The sequence below is a fragment of the Talpa europaea genome (assembly GCF_964194135.1).
Source record: "Talpa europaea genome assembly, chromosome: 3".
NCBI lineage: Eukaryota > Metazoa > Chordata > Mammalia > Eulipotyphla > Talpidae > Talpa > Talpa europaea.
The window spans coordinates 100,589,029-100,608,189 of NC_140069.1; the positions used below are offsets into that span (position 1 = coordinate 100,589,029).

A 19,161-nucleotide genomic window follows, 5' to 3' on the forward strand; every position below is an offset into this window, starting at 1 on the left:
GCTTCTGCTTTACTGTATTTTCCTATTCATGTTCTGAGAGGGTCTAATTCTCGTTTGAATGAAGAAGCCTTCATCCCTTTTAGGGATTCTTGAATTATTAAATGATGAATACAATTAAATAGTAAAAGGTCATCTTCAATCTCTCTGCCACCAATGAGAGACGATTCCATGTGCGCATCAGTGCAACGGACATGCTGGTTTATGGGTCTGACACCTTGCACGGAACGTTACAAATCCCTATGATATCCTTAAGCTCCCTCTTCAATTGAACTGAAAGATGGCTAAAAACCCCACTCGGGCAAATGACTCCCCATCGCCTGACCATTTGAGAATGCTCCAGGGGGCAGTTACTGCTGCTGAGGCTGCTAGTAACTTGTGCTGTTTTCCTGAGCAGCAGCAGGCTTTTGACAGTAGCCCGGGTGGAATTTATGCACTTGGAAACACAGCCCTGTTCTCTGCTCAGATTTGCCTTTCTCCCCCACTCCTCAGCTCTCCATCAGAAGCAGAGGGATCACACACATCTCTGATTGCTTAGAAAACAAGATCAGAACTATTTAATGATAATGGCCAGGGAGGAAGCCCAGCACATTTGGGGTTCACTTAAATTTGGACTCTGCTGTGGCTGAGCACATGCTCCATTATCATGGTGTCAGGTCAATAGAATAGCAAAAGAATCTCTCAAACACCTAACTATTCACAGAACTCCTTGAATAAATCAAATCTACACTGTTATGAGAGTCACCTTATGCCTCAAGGTCTATGTAGCATGTTAAAAAAGACTGCATTCAGAACTGCTGTGCTCCATAAAGGGAAGTGCGTGTGTGCTTTACCTGCATGCAAATTGATGTTTAAAAGTACAGAAAAAATGAGATTAAAGCTTGCTACCAAAAATGTACATTTTCCCTTCAGAAGTTTCTTTAATCAAATAGTATAAGCCATCCTTCTGATTAAGAACACTGTAAAAGATCCACACTCTGCAAAACTTCTCAGGCAGTTGTGTATCAAACTGCATCATTTAGAAATCTTAAGTAAAACAAACCTATCTGCCATGGGAGACTCTTGAAGATAAAAATTTGTGTAGGCGGTAGTTCCTTCAACATAAATGCAATAATGTAGCTTCTGCTCAAGGAGTCACTCACACATTTCCTGAGCTCTTACTCAGAGCTGGGTGCTGAACCCAACCTAGGAACTCAAAGCTGAATATGGCAAAATCTGTGCCCTGCAAGGGCCCACAGGCTGGTAGAAAAAGCAGAGAGGCAAACCAGAAAATACAATGTAGAGGTAAGTCCTGGGATTCCAGAGATATCAACCAAGAGCTATGGAGACAGAGGGGAAGTAGCTATTAGGCATCTCAAACTCTTAATATTTTCCCCCTAAATTTTCCACAGTCCTCCCCAAACCCATGTCTCATAATCATTCCCACACAGTAAGCTGTAACTCCTTTCACTTTTCTCCACCAACCTTAAAAATCACTCTTGACTCCTACTTTCTCTCTCACCCCTTTCATCAGGCTGTCTTTTATATTCAGAACCTGACTACTTCCTCCCTCCACTATTGTTAACACTCTGGTCCTGGTTACCACCATTTCTCTACTGGATTATTACAATCAGCTCCTAACTGATCTCCTTGCTTCTACCATTAAAAAGTAGGTTGGACCTAAATGCCCAAAAATAGATGACTGGATCAAGAAGATGTGGTACATATACACAGTGGAATATTACTCAGCAATCAAAAAAGATAAACACATGCAGTTGGCAGCAACATGGATGGAGCTAGAAGGGATCATGTTCAGCAAAATAAGTCAGAAAGAAAAAGAAAAATACCGGATGGTCTCACTCATAGCAGGAATTTAGAAAACCTAAATAAGGGACCAGGAAAAAGACTAATTAATACAAAGTAAAAATCAAAATCAACAAGCAACTATAAACCAGGGACACACTACAGGGGTGGGTGGGAAGGGAATGGGAGAGGAAGGACTAGGGTCAAAATAAGGGGGGGAGTGCAATTGTATGGGGTATATAACCAAAATGATAATGCATACATTGTGCAAAAATGAAAAAAATGATATAAGAATTATATAAAATAAAATATTAATTAAAAAAAAAAGTAGGTCGGAGGACATCAATTCTCTGAACAAAACTTTCCATGAACTGACTGTGCTGGGATGTCTGCTAAGTGGCCACCAAAATGTCTCTCTTTGGAGCCCCTCCTGTGTGGACGATGGGCCTGTCTATGTGACTTGCAACAGAGGTTTGAAAAGTACTTGTTTCATTGGGCCTGTGTTGATGCCGGGAACCTTTCTGCCACTCTGGGAACAAACTCAGGTTAGTCTCCTGGAGATTGAGTGACCACATGGAGAAAAGCCCCAACCATTCCAGCTGTCCAAGCTGAGGGAGGCCAAACTAGACCCTCTAGTGCCACATGAGCTGGCACAGTGCAAAAGAATATAGCCAACCTACAGAATCTGGAAAATAATAAACACGTTATTTCCTGCCACTAAATTTTGAGGATGGCAATGAATCAGTCAGCTTTTGCAAAAGGTAACTGATACACCACCTGTTTTACTCAGAATAAAAGCCGATATCCTAACAACCTACAAGATCCTAATAAAATACCCCTGGCACTCTTCATCATCCCCTTTATCTTGCTTTAGTTCTCTTTTCAGGCCTCACCATCACCTGGCATGTGCAGTACACATCTATTTCTTGTCTGTCACACCCCTCCCACTCACACACATACACACCAGAATTTATGGTCTACATGGGCAGGATTTTGTCTGTTTTGTCCATCACCGTATTCGCAGCACTTGTAATAGTGACTAGAATTGTTCATCACTGGGAAAATAATGGACATAGTAGTACTTCTGCCAAATCTGGCAACCAGGTGTATCACTGGAATAGTTCTAGTGGCTGAGGCAGGGAGACTGGCAGCAGTGGTCAATACTGGGGCACAACGCATGTAAAGAAGCTGAATTCCTGCGGCACCCTTGGCCCAGATGGGTATCGCAACAAATGCCAGTTACGGATTCAGGCAGAGCAGCAGGAGGCTGGATCACCACTGGCCAATTCAGTTCCTTGTGCCTTCCCCTCCCTTCCTGTTCCTTTCTTCCCATCATTTCCCCCCATTAGTCTGTAACACCGGTTTGTCAGACCATATGACGGTTCACTTAATGGTTGGGAAGACAAAAAACCTCCAAAAAGTACTATCAGCATAGAAATTTATTTGAATTGAAAATAATCTGGTTATATTCAGAATAATGTAATAATTATCTAAAGCAAATATCATCATTGGCTCTGAAATAGATCTATAGATGTCATTCTTTCAAAGTCAAAAATATGTAGTAAGAATGTACAAGAAAGAAAAAACCTACAAAGTAACTTTGCTGACTACTGGGAGTTGTTATGAGAGGGCAGCCTAGGACACTGCAGCTGAGTCCAAGGAGTGCTCTTGCTTCACCAGCTCCCTGGAAAACACATTGGTGATGCAAGAACCTCAGCTGGGTGACAGGACAGCTGGGTCTGGGACTGCTGAGGGACACAGGTAGTAACCACTACATCTCCCTTTCTCTGACTCTGCCCCTCATGCCAATTTGTTTTCTTTCCTTTAAGATCGGTTGCATCCTATTGGAAAATAACTGCTCTTTGTAAAGTGAAGTAAATAGTTTTCTGATCAATTGAATTGAAGATGCTCAATAATCAAACTTTTGAAAAAGATAAAACAGCAGAGACCATCAATGGCTGGAAGAAAAAAATTCAGATAATAAATGTCTGCTAAACAGATAAAAAGGATAAATAGTTAAAAATGGGTGAATAATCCTAGGGTTCACTATGACCTAGACGATCAAAAGCAGGTAGGTGACCTTTGATTAAACCCATTTACTTGTGGAGTGAGCTGTAAGGAGGCTCCAAGGTAGTGTGTGGTTTCCAACTGTTCATAGCCCAGGGGCAAACTCAAAAGGTCTCCTCCTCTCGCAGGTACTGGAACACTGATGAGAAGTCTTTCTTTGAATAGCCTTTTGCACACATCATCCTGTAGATCTGATGGGCTTGACTGCCCAGCAAGATTGGGCTCTTCGTGCTGGTAGCAGAGTCTTGTGCTAATCCCAGGTCCTAAACCAAACAAGGGCAGGGGGGAACATATTGAGACTAGTAGTTAAGATTCACGTCAGAACTAAGGTTTCTAATGCTTTGGTTTCAAAGAGGGAAAAATGAAGTCTGAAAAAGTAAGAGAGTTACAAGCACTACATTTTCATAAGTGCTTTCCTGTAGCTACAAAACTGCTCTAGACAGAAATCGTGATTTCTGAGTGCCCAACCTCTGGCAAGGCTTTTATGTTTTGTTTTGACTTTGAACAGGGTTTACTGTACACATGAGCTCACACAGGGAAATGTTTTTTCAATCTGTAGAAACGTATATGCCTAAGACAAACCCCATTATAGAATTACTGAATATCCATTCAATATGCTATTTAGCAACTGCTGTGTGCTGGGCACTGTTCTAAGCACAGGAATATCGTCGTAATAAAACCAAGTCACTTTTCTCATGAAGCTTGCTGTCTATGGGGAGGGTAGATAACAAAACAAATACTAATAATTTCAGATAGTGATAAGTGCTATGAAGAAAAATAAAGCAGGGTAAAGGGTTAGAAAGTGACAGGAATGGAGTGGAAGGAAGAGAGTTATAATAGATGAAATATTGAGAGAAGACCTCCCTGAGGTGAAGACACCAAGATCTGAATGTTAGGGAGCAATGAAATCTTTGCAAAGCTGGGGATGAGTTCCGGGCAGTTGGAGTAGCAAGGTAAAAGCCCTGCATTGGAACATGTCTTGGGTATCAAAAAAATAGTAAGACCAATGAGACTGAACTAAAATGAGCAAAGGAATTCAGAGTGGAAATGAGCCAGGGGATAGGCAGAAGCAAAAGGCAGACAGTTTTAACATATCTGGTAAGGAGTCTGGATTTTATTGTAAGTGCAATGGAATAGTCATCATTATCACAATCCTTTAACAACTCAGAGAGCTTCATTCTCAGGGTTTCACAAAACTTATGGCTACTTAAGAACAGAGAAGAGTTAATGTTATAAATCTTTATATTTAAACTGTAGCTAATGGATATTCACCACCATAAAATGAAACCTTGTGCAAACTTGAAATACCTGGGGTAAATGGAAGGCATGGATATTGAAATAATATCCCCCCATCCCACATTTCATTATATTTATGATTTTATATTAGCTAAAAACAAGTGACAAGACCAGACAGATTTTCTTCTTACCATTACCACCCTCATCTCCCCCATCAAAGGAAAAATTAACAAGCAATGAAAGAGGAAGATAAGAGCAAGATAAGAAATGTCTGTTCCACCAATGGAATTGAATAGAAAATCCAGAAATAAACCCACAGATTTATGGTCAACTAATCTTTGACAAAGGAGCAAAGACTATGCATTGGAGCAAAGAAAGTTTGTTCAATAAATGGTGCTGGGAAAATTGGGTCGCTACATGCAAAAGAATGAAGCTTGACCACTACCTCACACCATACACAAAAATCAACTCAAAATGGATTAAAGAACTAGACATAAGACCTGCCAAACTATAAAATACATAGAAGGAAATATAGGCGAAACACTACGTGATATTCACATCAAAGACATCTTTACAGACACATCACCCAAAGCAGTGATAGTGAAGGCAAAGATAAACAGCTGGGACTACATCAAATTAAAGAGCTTCTGCACAACAAAAGAGACAATAACAAAAACAAAGAGAAACCCCACCAACTGGGAGAACATGTTTGCACACAACACTAATGATAAAGGACTAATCACAAAAATCTGCAAAGAGCTGATGAGACTCAACAACAAAGAAAATAATCCTGTCAAAAATGGGCAGAAGAGTTAAGAAGAAACTTCTCTGAATAGGAAATGCAAATGGCCAACAGGCATATGAAAAAATGTTCCAACATCACTTGTAATCAGGGAAATGCAAATCAAAACTACCATGAGATACCATCTTACACCAGTGAGAATGGCACATATTAAAAAAACTAGCAACAACAAATGTTGGTGAGGGTGTGGAGAAAAAGGAACTCTCCTGCACTGCTGGTGGGAGTGCAAACTGGTCCAACCACTATGGAGAGCTGCGTGGAGATTTCTGGACCTACTAAACATAGAGCTTCCATATGATCCAGCAATTCCACTCCTAGGTATTTACCCAAAGGACACAGAAACATCAATTCCAAAGAACACCTGCACCCCTATGTTTATAGCAGCACTATTTACAATAGCTAAGCTTTGGAAACAACCCAAATGCCCAAAAATAGATGACTGGATCAAGAAGATGTGGTACATATATACCATGGAATATTACTCAGCATTCAAAAAAGATAAACACATGCAATTTGCAGCAACATGGATGGCGCTGGAAGGGATCATGCTCAGCGAAATAAGCCAGAAAGAAAAAGAAAAATACCGGATGGTCTCACTCATAGCAGGAATCTAGAAAACTTAAATAAGGGACCAGGAAAATGAATAACTATAAGAAAGTAAAAATCAAAATCAACAAAAAAACTATGAACCAGAGACACTCTATGGGGGCTAGGGGGCGGGAGGGGAGGGACTGGGGTCAAAATAAGGGGGTTGCAATTGTATGGGGAATGTAAAAATAAAATTTATTATTAAAAAAAAAAAAAGAAATGCCTGTTCCTTGAGGAACACCCTTGATAACTGAGCAGCTAGTTATTGATACCATATTCCACTCAAAGGGGAAAACGACTCAAAGAAAAATTAAGCGAAGTTTAAAGAATAAATTAAATATTTAGCCTTCTGAATATGTAAGGCACTACAGTTGTAAATATTATTTTGTGTTTTCTTATGTAACTTTCATATGTAAACACACAGATTTGGAAAATCTACTTAATTTTAAGTTCATGTATAGCGTTCACTAAAGAGCAAGTTTAATTATTACACACACACTTAACAAATGTGGACAACTACTTTAGTGTTTATATACTGACAAGCAGACAAACATCTTTTGTTGACATCATTTGTAGCACATCTGCAAGATGCACTTGTTTTTAAATGAGCGAGAAAATTTATATAGAAAGACTGCATTTGACTTTATAAGCTGGTACTATAACCAGAATAAAAAAAATCAGACTAAACATAACATACTATGGAGAAGACAACACTATTTAGAAAAGTTTATTAGAATTTTTCAAAGGGCCAAGTAAATATCCCCAATACAAGCTAATAAACCAACAAGGGGAAATTAAAATAGCTTTGGTTATTGTTACCTTATAGGAGGGATGTTCTAAAAAGAGAAGGGTGATTATAAAGGCCTGAGCGGCTTGTTAACCCTGAAGTGTTAGAAAAAAGCTTCCCTGGAAGGGTAGGGGTGCTGGGTGAAGTGGCGAAAGTAAAGGTGAAGTCTGTAAGGGTGAGGAGTCCCGGAACAAAGACAGTGCTGCCATGAATGGAGACCAGACAAGCCCATCTCCTTGTTTATTAGAAGCCTCCTACTTCTTTTTACACTTTACTTGTTTGTAGTTTCTCTGACTGAGCCACTGGCAGTATTTTAGGAACCAAATAAGCCAACAGGTTATGAGCCACTTCCTATAGAAATATACTGAAAAATGGTCACAAATGTCATTCTTTCTTTCTTCCAAGTCCTCTCATAAATCACCCTGCAATTTTGATGAAAACAACATCTTTAAGGAGCATCTTTCTGTTTCTAACAACAGCTACATAGCACAGTTATAAAAGTCCAAGTGGAAGATATGCAAACCTAAATACAAGGTATTGCAGGCATAAAAATAAATATTTTAATGGAAAAATAAAATGCAAAATAAGAAGTGTGGTTTTAAACACTGCTTTAGCCAATAAATATTTAAAGTGTGCTGACAATCTGCCAGAAGTTAGGGAGCTGGGGAGTGAGGGGGGGGAAGTGATCCAGGCAGAGGGCACAGCAAGTGTGGTGGTTATAGGTGAGAGAGACAAGAGGCAGAAATGACTTCAGTATGACTGAAGCAGAGAAGGGGAGGAACGGCACAAATGAGCTGGTGAGGCAAGCAAAGGCCAAATTATCAAGGGTCTTGTAAGACAACTTGCAGGGATGGACTTCCACCTACAAATAATTAGAAACCATGAAAGGGGCTTAATAAGAGAAAAGACATAATCAAGCATTACATTTTAGGAAGCACATTCTTGCCATGGTGTAGAAAATCAATTGGGAAAAATTAGAATGAACAGCAGGGAGGTGAGTGACGGCTGTGATCTAAACAAGGCAAAGCCAAGGTACTGCAGGTGGCAGAGGAAGGAACTGGAAAAATTCAAGGCATGTTTGAGAAGTAGAATGGACAGAACGTCAGGGGAAGGAAGGAGAGAAAACTAAGTATGGGATCCAGGTGTATGTATTACTACTTTGTAATTGAAAAGAAAGTCAATTGGAAAAGAAACAAGCTCTATGCAGAAATATGAGTTAGTCTGTTAAAAAGTATTTCCTAAAGTTAAGGTCACAAATGAGAGGAGCCCAGCAATTTGCTTCTCAAATGACTTTAAAATAAATATGCATAAATGATTAAAGCAGGGAGATGTATTTAGTAGCATGAGAAAGAGCTTCTCTTTTTTTTTTTTGTCAATGTGCAATTTATTAACCATCAGAAAATTCACACTGCTTCCATTCTAAGAACTTGGTAAAAATTAATGTACTTTTATAAGGAAGAACAAAATTTCACCAGCTCATAATACAAATAAACCCCAGGCACTAAAAAAAAATCCCAGCCTATTCTTCTTACCTAAAAGGCAAGGAAGGAACAAGATAAGAATTTTATCTATGTTAAGTTTTAATTCATTTCCAGTGAGTAAGTAAATCACCATTTTAGTAATTTCACCTTCCAGGACAGACATATGCTTTGTCAAAAGGGGAGATGAGGAGAGAGCGAGAAAGAGGAAGGAGGGAGGAGAACGAGACCATTAAACTGTGTTCCTTGTCTCTGGAGCAGTCTGCACTTACTGTACCTTCGCCATGAGTGTTGTTCCGAATCCACCCTGATAGTTATTAGCCGAGGGAACTCCATCCATCACTCCAGGTACAGGATTGTAAGTGTCACTAGACCAACACCGTCCTGAGCTCATATTTAAGATTTTAGCCAGCAGTTTTGGGTCAAGCCCTAACCTGTCAAAGGTCAAAGAAAATAAGTGTTAAATGTCAAAATGTACAAGTCATGCGTGACTTATTTACGTAGGAGGATGCTCCATCTTCTCTCTCCATTTATTATATGTCTTCAGAAATCAAAGCAGATTGATGGGAGTGAAGAATCCAATCTAAAATTATAGGGTACTAAAGGCTAGTGACTAAACATTTCCGAGTGAGGCCATTCTGCACTGAGAAAAAATCCTCTACACTATGCTATTTTTAAGAAACAATACATAATTGCACAAAAGTGCTGTTGGTTTATCACACGCATGGGTTTTGGGACATTATTGCATTTATGTGTCACATAAGAACCTTAAACCAACATGATCATCTAAATTCTACACTCTCTATTCACAAATGATGTATTTCAGAAAGAAATATTGACAGATAAACTATGCATCATGGGCGTCCATGTGGATGCATTCATATGTATGTTTATTCTCTTAACATTTATGAGGATAAGTGCAAGAGATGAGGCATGAGCAGTAAAATGAGCTTAAGAGAAGTTATCATTATAAAAGAGGACACTTCTGGCTGCAAACTTTTTCTTATTTATTAAATCTTCATTAGACAATCTTGCTTATGAAGCAAGTCTGCAGAGAGTTGTGACATATGCTATCTATTCAGAGACATGCATTATAGTTCTGGGTCAACTGCTGATAAGGTTACTGATCCTGATAAAACAAAGCTTGCCCAAGCGGAAACATCATTTGTTCTATCACTGAGCTGATGGCATAAACGGCTGTTCAATGTGAATCCAGAAAAAAATAGAATCAAAATACTGCATTACTTTGATTCGCAGTCTTTTACCCCAGTCTGGGCAGCACAGCTTTGCGAAGTACCACTGACTCAAGTTTCAGATAAAACTCTATACCCAGCAATTTATAAGTTTCTTTTATACAAAGAATTTATACAACAAATGTCACCAAAGCTTTCTTAAAACCAATCTCTTCCAGGATAAGGGCTGAAAAGAGACACATATACATGTTAAATTGAGGATCTGGCATGCTTAAGTTTAGTTTATTTTGTGCATTTAAAATATGTCTGTTTATTTCAAAATCTCAGTATCATGACCAAGAGAATATTTTCTCAGTGCTAGAGGAGAGGGAAAGGTTCAGAGCCAGGATCTGTATGGACTTACCATGTAGTACAACTGGTATGTAACCAGGCTTTTCCAGAGGAACTGTGGCTAAAGGACTACTACATCATGTATGTGAATGTATATGAATTCACAAGATGGGCCATGTTGTGTGAGGATTTTTCTTACTACGGATTTTAACAGATACAAAAGACTGGACTGAAATCAGCTATCACGCATTCTGTTCAAGTGTACCCTGCCAGGAAGAAAGCCAGCAGTTTCATGTGTTCTTTTATAAAGACCCAAGTTTGTTGCATGCACAGTTGCTACTGATGCTATCTTTCCCCCTTTAAATAAGATCAGGCTATCATTATAATGTTGTAGCAGATGACTTGGGAAAAGATAAAGCCAATGTGCTTAGGGATTAACTGTGAAATGTAAAATCACAAATTAACAATTAGTTAATGTGCTGTAAGTGCAAAAACATCCTCTAAGCACAAATGATCAAGGATGTGTATGTTTAATGTATTTCTTGAGCAGGGAATTTTTTTAAAGACCCCAGAATATCACTTCTCCCTTCCATTTGAAATATAATTTAGGGGCTTCCTAATTTAGATATTGTCTTGAAATGGCTTATGACATTTAAGGCAGCACAGTTACTCCCTTTTTATAATCCATCAAGCTACATGCAGCAGGACCTCACAACAGTCTCTACTGCTAAGGAATATCATACTGTCCATAATATCAAAATGGTGAGTACAGCTTATTATCCTTTGTAAAACCCTACATTTCGTTTTTTTTGAATGTTCAAGAAAATTGATAGAACCTTTTTGGGTGAACATATTGCTATTTAGAAGCATCCTGAGGGGCAGACCAAAAAAAAGAAGGTGGTGGTTGTTATGTGCTCACTTTTCAAATCTGATGCTTCCCCCACCCGCCGTCTGATTCCCTCTAGAAGATGCCTACTGCCTCTCCGCTTTTCCTCCTCCCACCCTCCCACCCCCCACAGCAAAGTGCATCATTAAAAAGAGCAAGTTAGAAGTGTTTTGCATTTCATCTTTCTGAGGATTCTTTCACTGGCACATACATAACTGACAGTTGAAATTAGACACGATATTAAAATCAGTTACTGAAGTCTTCTGTCTTCCACTGTGCCCAAGGCTTGTAATGGTCTGAAACCAGCTAGAATACACAGTAATTGTCATTCAGAGAGTCTATCCTAAAACGTCATGCTTCACTGGAGAAGACTGAGTTTCCATTTGAAATCAACAAATTAATCCAAGACAGGTATCTGAAAGGGCAAGTTTAATAGGAAGCAGCTACTGGGCTCTCAACCATGATAAAATGTTATTGCTGTTTCCCTGTAAATTGGCTGGGAACATATGATACTTTCTGCATAAGAGCCCCATTGCTGTTCAGGAGATATACAGCTCAAGCCATCAAAAGGATGACAGTCTGTCAGTCCCCATAATAACTTGCCACTGGATGTGGTTCGAGAGTGCGCGCATGCATGCATGTGGCTTTACAATTGCTGGAATGTTCTCTGATATAAACAGAGAATGAATTCATTGCTCTGACCGCATATATAATACAGCTCAAATAAACGTCACTGTGTCAAATCTCCTCACCTTTAAAACACAAGAATTTTAAATGAACTTTTGGGAGAAATAAAAATGATGCATAACTGCAAAAAAATGAGAGAGAATCCAAACGTTTGCCTTTACTATTAAAGGTTTTTAAGGGCTAAAAAAGTTTGCTCACTTTATATGTTCTATAAATTTCTACACTGTCTGGTTTTACATAAGGAAAAGCAAAATATGTCACTAAACTGAGATGTTTGTATCACAGGAAGAGATCTGGAAATGAAACATTTAAGACCAAGTAAATTTTAATCAATCACTTCCTCCTTCACCAGCATCTGCACAGATCTGCTCTGCGCAGTGCTGCACCTGGAGTCAAGGAGGCCACAGTGGAGAAGATGCGCCACCCTCCAGAAATGGGCGATTAAGACACCCAAATAACTCTGACCTGAAGCGGGAGAAGTACCTCCCTCTCTCCCCCTCTCCTCTCCTCATCCGTTTGAAGACTCGCTGCTGAGTGCCTACTGTGTGCCAGGTATGTTCTTTAGACACAGCCATGAGCAGACAAAACCATTCTCCTTCATGGAGCTTGCGTTTTAGTTGGGATGACAGGTAATAAACAAATAAAAAAATATGCAATGCTAGCTAGTAAAAAATTCTAGGGAGAAAAACAAACATTAGAAAACAACTCGGCCACAGCCTTCGCGGAGTCGCCGCGGTTTCCTGCTTCAACAGTGCTCGGATGGAACCCGGCGCACGTCCTCTCCCTGGCTGCCCGCCCCACAGCGCCGTCGGATCGCCCCCAGCCCTCGCCGCCGCCATGACGACCGTGTCCCCCTCGCAGGTGCGCCAGAACTACCACCAGGACTCGGAGGCCGCCATCAACCTCCAGATCAACCTGGAACTCTACGCCTCCTACGTCTACCTGTCCATATCTTACTACTTTGACCGTAATGATGTGGCTTTGAAGAATTTTGCCAAATATTTTCTTCACCAATCTCATGAGGAGAGGGAACTGATGAAGCTGCAGAACCAACGAGGTGGCCGCATCTTCCTTCAGTCCATCAAGAAACCCGACCGTGGGCCTCCCCGGTGGCGCAGCGGTTGAGCGCTGGGTTGCGAAGCTGCCTGCGGCCTCTGCGGCGCCGGTTCGATCCCCAGCTGCTCCCCGGCCACCAGAGGAGGGTCCCACATGGTGCGCAGACCTCTCCTGCCGCCCGCTGCTCCCCTCAGCAGTGTACTTCGGTCCTTCTGCCTGCTCTGCTCCCCGCTCTGGCTCTGGTGAATTCTCTCACCCTCCCGCGCTTCTGACTGTACCCAGTGCATGTATAAACAAACAAACAAATAAATAAATAAAACATGCCTCCATAAAAAATAAATAAATAAATAAATAAATAAATAAAAAAAAAAAGAAACCCGACCGTGATGACTGGGAGAACAGGCTGAATGCAATGGAGCGCGCCTTACACTTGGAAAAGAGCGTGAATCAGTCACTACTGGAGCTGCGCAAACTGGCTACTGACAAAAACGACCCCCATTTGTGTGACTTCCTGGAGACTCATTACCTGGATGAGCAGGTGAAATCCATCAAAGAACTGGGGGACCATGGAACCAACTTGCGCAAGATGGGGGCCCCCGAATCTGGCATGGCCGAGTATCTCTTTGACAAGCACACCCTGGGAGACAGTGACAAGAGCTAAGCTAAGCCTTAGGCTGGCTTCTCATAGCCAGGGGGTGACTTTCCTGGTCACAAAGGCTGTGCATGCATGTTGGGGTTACCTTTACCTTTTCTATAAGTTGTACCAAAACATCGACGTATAGCTTTCATTTGTACCATTCCTTCTAATAAAGCAATTTGGTACCCGCTGTTTTTTTGCAAAAAAAAAAGAAAACAACTCAATTCAAATATTAACCACCACCAGATCAACAACTACCATGTACTGAGTACCTACTATGTGCCAGGAACTATTTTAAAAGACTTAAATACATTAACTCATGTCACCTCCACAACAACCCTGAGGAGAGATGTTATTATTTTGTCCTTTTACAGTGAGAAACGCTTAAGTCTTTGGCAGAGATGGGATTTTGGCAGCCTAGATAAATACCCAAACTCTCACTATCCTGAGTCTCAGACTGTTTCAATCCATCAATCAATATGATGGTGCTCTGTCAGTTTACTAAGAAATTTGGTCAAACTTGTACCACAGTCCTTTTGCTGTTTTCTTCTATTTATTTATTTATTTTTAAGATTTATTTTTATTTATTTACGCATATAAAAACTGGAGTGTAACCAGAGGTGTGGGGGGTGAGAGGGTTCACCAGAGACAGAGAGGGGAGCAGAACAGGCAGATCTACTGAAATACACTGCTGAGTGGAGCAGCGAATGAGACAGGAGAAGTCTGCTGTGCCATGCGGGTCAACTCCCTGGCCAGGGGATGGAACTAGTGCCGCAGTGGCTGCCGATAGATGGTCCTGAGACTTTAGCCCCTGAACCAATAGGGAGGCTCCTATTTTCTTCTATTTATTAAGGCATACAACTAAGAAACGAAATGAAAAGGCAACATATTTTGAGGCCAGGAGCTAAAAAACTAAAATTAGAATGAGGGAAAGTTCTCACTTTGGATAGCCATCTAGAAGTCCAACTGTTTCAAGTCTCTTTTGGTGGAAGACAATATGGTTTTTGCTGGAATGGACTGGGCCCTGGTAGTAATGCAAATAACCTGTCTTACCACCAATATTAAAAAAAAAATTCCCAGGTGGAGCAAAAATAATGAAATTGACATATCAATGTATTAATTACAATGTATTAATTACATTCATTATAATAACAATTAACGAATGTGATGCACAGAACAAAACCTCTAATGCACACAGAACACTTTCAGTGCCCTAGAACTATGCTGAATCCTAACTAGGATCCAGTTAGAAAGCAGAGAGAGCTAATAAAACAGAATCTCAAAATGTTGTATACTGATATTTTTATGCTTTCTTCCTTTTTAACAGCATTTTAAAATTTCACTAACATCCATAAAGACCCACTGTAAAAGATCATAGGGTCAATAGAAATTTTTAACTATAAGATTTTATTCTTCTACTTTTGAAAAAGGGAAACATCAATGTTCCAGAAAAAACACTGGCTTATGAGAATGGAATTAATCAGAAATGATCACTTCATAGGAATAGGGACTCTATTTGTAAATGTTGACATTAATGCTCTAGAAAAAATTCACTTCAGAGTGAACAGAATATAAATGTGGCTGGAGCACTTTGATGCTGTACTACTTTGTGGGAATTTACTACTTGGGAATTTATGCTTGCTGATGCCAATTTTCTCTTTCACCTTGCAAAGCTCAATAAATCGTGGCCGTTTTCTATACTCTATTAGAGAACAACCCTGTCATTTTAAACCATGTCTGTAAACCATGGAGAAAAGACAATAGCAAGAAGCAATCATTTTTAGGACTTTCAAATTACTGAAAGTCTTTGTAAGATAAACTGACAAAAACCCTAATGTTAGGAAAATAAGTGATTCATTAGTACAGACACTTATAAATCATTGAAACAGTTAAGTAAAACTAGTGAGTTCCTGCTTTGTATTCAGGTGTTTATATATGTATGTAAATATCATATGTGTATATATATGAATAACTAATATACATAGAGTTTTGGAAAATGAAATATTTTAAAGTTTCACATTTCTAAATACTGTATTTAGTCTTAGCAGGCAAAGACCAAGAATATGGGAAAATCTATTTATGCGTCTGCCCTTAACATTTCTATTTGGAATTTTATCAGTTTTAATTTTCTCTTTGATAACAAATCCTTTCTAGTAGCCGATGTCTACAATTAATTATACACATTTTATTTAATTCATTTGAGTCAACTGATTTTCAGCTTATTCTTTATTAGTTGATGCTTGAGGTTAGACTTCCACAAACATTTACCAAAGTTTCATTTTAGAATGGCAAATGTTTATTTAATAAAAGTTTTTAGGAATTATTTTAGGAGTGCCAGAGGATACATCAGCATGCCTAAGGAAATTTTTGACCCAGAGATGCTCAAAATAAGCAGCTGAATATAAAATAAATTGGCAAAGGTAAAAAGGGAAATTTAAGTGTAATATAATCTAAGCTCATGTAGGCTTTTACTTTTTTACTATATATTTATTGGTAGCCAGAAAAAAAAAATGAAGGTAAAATTGTAAAGATGTACGTGCATACTAATGTTCTAATCCTTTTGTTAACACTAATCATTTTGTTCCAGAAATTTCCTCTTCCATGAAATTAATTTATAGGACAAGAAAACAAGTTTACTAGTAACCAGTATATCAGTTATAAATGACTTACTACTTAAAACTGGCTACCATACAGACACAATACTGACCAGCTTCCTATATTCTTACTACCAGTTTTTCTAAGGCTTTGTACAGATATGCCTTACTATCTTACAGACATTTAATTTTAAAATGTAAATGGTACAGGATATTGATAAACCAATTAGCGCTGATACAAAGCAAATTCCTCTTTTATCTCAATTACAACATGACAACTTAATAGGTCAAGATAGTTTAACATCTGAGACAAGGGTAATTCAATAAAACAACAGCATCTTGATATGGTAATTAAGAGGAAATTGAATCCATTACTGTGTTTTAAAAAATATCAAGTACTTTGGCTCTCTTTATTGCTTTTATCAAAAGCTGTGATATGAAACAGTACTCTGACTTGTGATATTTGGAAAGCAGTTTTGGGAACTGTTAAGAAAACACCTGAAAGAAGCAACTTGCTCATTAAGCATTTTATAAAGTAAGAAATATATATTTATTATATTCATGAAATACAAAACTTTCAAAAAATTAATTAGGTAATTAATCATTAACAGCATTCCTAACCTAAAAGATTAAAGGTTAAAATTAAGACATTAACCTTAAACTTTCTAAAGGATGATCATCACAGGAAAAACAGAATTCTTCAATCACTTTACGCCAAGAATAAATGCCATCTTGTTTTAATGGGAAGTTATATTTTAATGGAAAGTAACAAAATCACAGGCAAGTTAAAATGAAAGATTATGCAAATGAGCAGCAGTTTTAAGAATACCATCCAGTTTAACCTGAGAATAAACAACCAAGAGCCCTGTCAGTGCAGATTTGGGGAACTATCTTGAAAATAGATAGAAAGCAGTCACATGGTAGCATAACTCTTGAATTCATTACTATGCACTTGTTTAAAAAACAAAAAATAAACAGGACCCAAATGGAGTCAGTATAGTAAGGGAGGTAACCTGCAGGATAAGACCCCACCTAGCCCTTCCCCTGAAGGAAGGTGGCTCTGCCTACAGTAATCCTTCTTTTCTTTCGAAGCCCTCTTTCTGGCTATAAAAACCTTCCATTTTATACAATTTCTTACAGTGCCCATCTACATGCTAGGAGGGATGCTACCTGATTCGTGAATTTACTAATAAAACCAATTAGATCTTTAAAATTAACTCAGTTAGATTTTTGCTATTTAACACTTAAACCAGTGTTTTATACAGATTTGCCCTACTCTGCGAATGTATGTTTAAATTTTACAGTGAAGATGTTCCTTGCATTTCAACATAATAGAAGAAACAGAGTTTCTACTTAAAAAGGATAATGCAGCTTCAAATACACAACACAATCCATTTTATAGCTAGGCAAAGAGTATTCTTGCTCTCCAGGGTCCTATTGGTCGTCAAATAAGCAAAAGTCTATTAAAGTTCAATAATGAAGTACTTCCAAAATGGTCCTAGACCAATACATTTATCTCTCATGAACAATTTTTTTTTCAACATCATCAGGACATCAAGTAGTAAAGCTTGTAAAAACTGTCGATATATGAAAATTCAACAAACCTGATTCCAAGATTCATAGCTTCAGCAGTTCCAATCATGCTAATCGCTAACAACATGTTGTTGCAGATCTTTGCTGCCTGAAAATAAATTAAGTGCACATTAAATATCTTTATTTTCAAACTATATATAACTCATTCGAACTTCTTTTTCACTTAACTCCACACTCTTCTTGGAAATTTCTTAAAAATAAGAGCACTCAACTGCTGATTCTCTCAAGCAGAGAAAAGAGTGTGGGGTTACATGCCTCCCTCTCAGTCTAACATGCTATTCCATACCACATTGGGGGTCTCTTCTAGCAGGAAAGAACCCCAAAGTGGTGACTCATCTCCTGTAAGCTTGGTAATAGGGAACACACATCTACATGGCAGAACTACTCTTTAAGGGAAACGGCATACTTTGTAGAGAAGACAGTAACACATTGAATGAAAAGGCAATAAATAAAAAAAATTAAGTGGCAAATTGTATGCAAGCTGTATGAGATATATGACTTTGTTCATAGAAACAAAGGGTCAGGCAGAGAGGAAGTGGAATCGGAAATGGTAAATATTTAAGAGAGATTAAATACGGAACAGCATGGGATATTCCTGAAAACACTAAGAAAATCGACCATGTGCATGTTTTAAGGAATCCTGAGAAAGCAAGTGCTATGATAGGTAGGGTAGAGAGCTAAATTTGACATAGTGAGAAATAGGGTTATATTCCAAGTTTCTGAATGGGAAAGTACTGTTATCACACAAGGTGTTTTGGATACAGTGTTGGGCAGAGTGGTAAACCTGGCATACAGAGACCTATTAGGCCCTCTGAGTGGTAAACGAGTTGAGAAAACAAGAGGAAAGACTGGGCCAGGTAATGTGTGGAATAGACAAGATGGTCAACAATGAGGGCCACTGAAGCAAAAATCAATTGAAACTAGAGACTGATTGGACAAGGGACTGGAGATAATAGATGTAAGATAATACCAAAGTTTTGAATAAGGTCTAGAGGGGCCAGTGACTAGGAACAGGCATTAAGAGAAGTGAGTGAATGTGACTGTGTGTTGGGTGAGGGAGGGGAGCAACTAGTTTGATTTCAAAGTTCAGCATTGTCCTACACCTCTGTCTGGCTAGAGAAGTGATTTAACATATTTCTAAATGAAAATTATTTGGTTTTCAAGAAAAAGATTTAAGTGCATAGTCTAACACTGTAAATAGTGCCATAGTAAGTAACTACAAAATTAGCTGGAGGACACCAGCTCAGCAACTCGGCACTTCAAACAGAAACAGTTGTAAGGATGATTTCAGTGGTGAAGAGATGATATGTCAAAATCTGAAAGATGAAACTTTCAATATTTTTTTAAAATAAACGTATGGCTGATGTCTGCTCAATCCTAAAAGAAAGATGGAAAACTAATTTATTGCAAATTAATTTAAGAAAATCTGAGCAAAAAAGAATTCATAC

The 19,161-nt window shown here is 38.7% G+C and overlaps 2 protein-coding genes across 2 annotated transcripts in view; one reads left to right on the plus strand and one right to left on the minus strand.

Moving 5' to 3' along the window:
• Positions 1–3,950: 3,950 nt before the first annotated feature.
• Positions 3,951–19,161, minus strand: part of HIBADH (3-hydroxyisobutyrate dehydrogenase) — a gene marked incomplete at both ends in the record, with an annotated part of 100,156 nt that continues 84,945 nt past the window's right edge. The window contains 3 exons of the mRNA XM_084229794.1: positions 3,951–4,109; positions 9,015–9,171; positions 17,725–17,801. Of these exons, the coding sequence (XP_084085920.1) occupies positions 3,951–4,109; positions 9,015–9,171; positions 17,725–17,801 (393 nt within the window). The remainder of the gene's footprint in view (positions 4,110–9,014; positions 9,172–17,724; positions 17,802–19,161) is intronic.
• Positions 12,664–13,550, plus strand: LOC311168639 (ferritin heavy chain-like; the record flags this gene model as incomplete). Its single annotated transcript, XM_084230260.1, has 2 exons — positions 12,664–12,929; positions 13,273–13,550. Exons 1-2 carry the CDS (start codon positions 12,671–12,673, stop codon positions 13,548–13,550), a joined length of 537 nt encoding a protein of 178 aa, XP_084086386.1. The 5' UTR covers positions 12,664–12,670.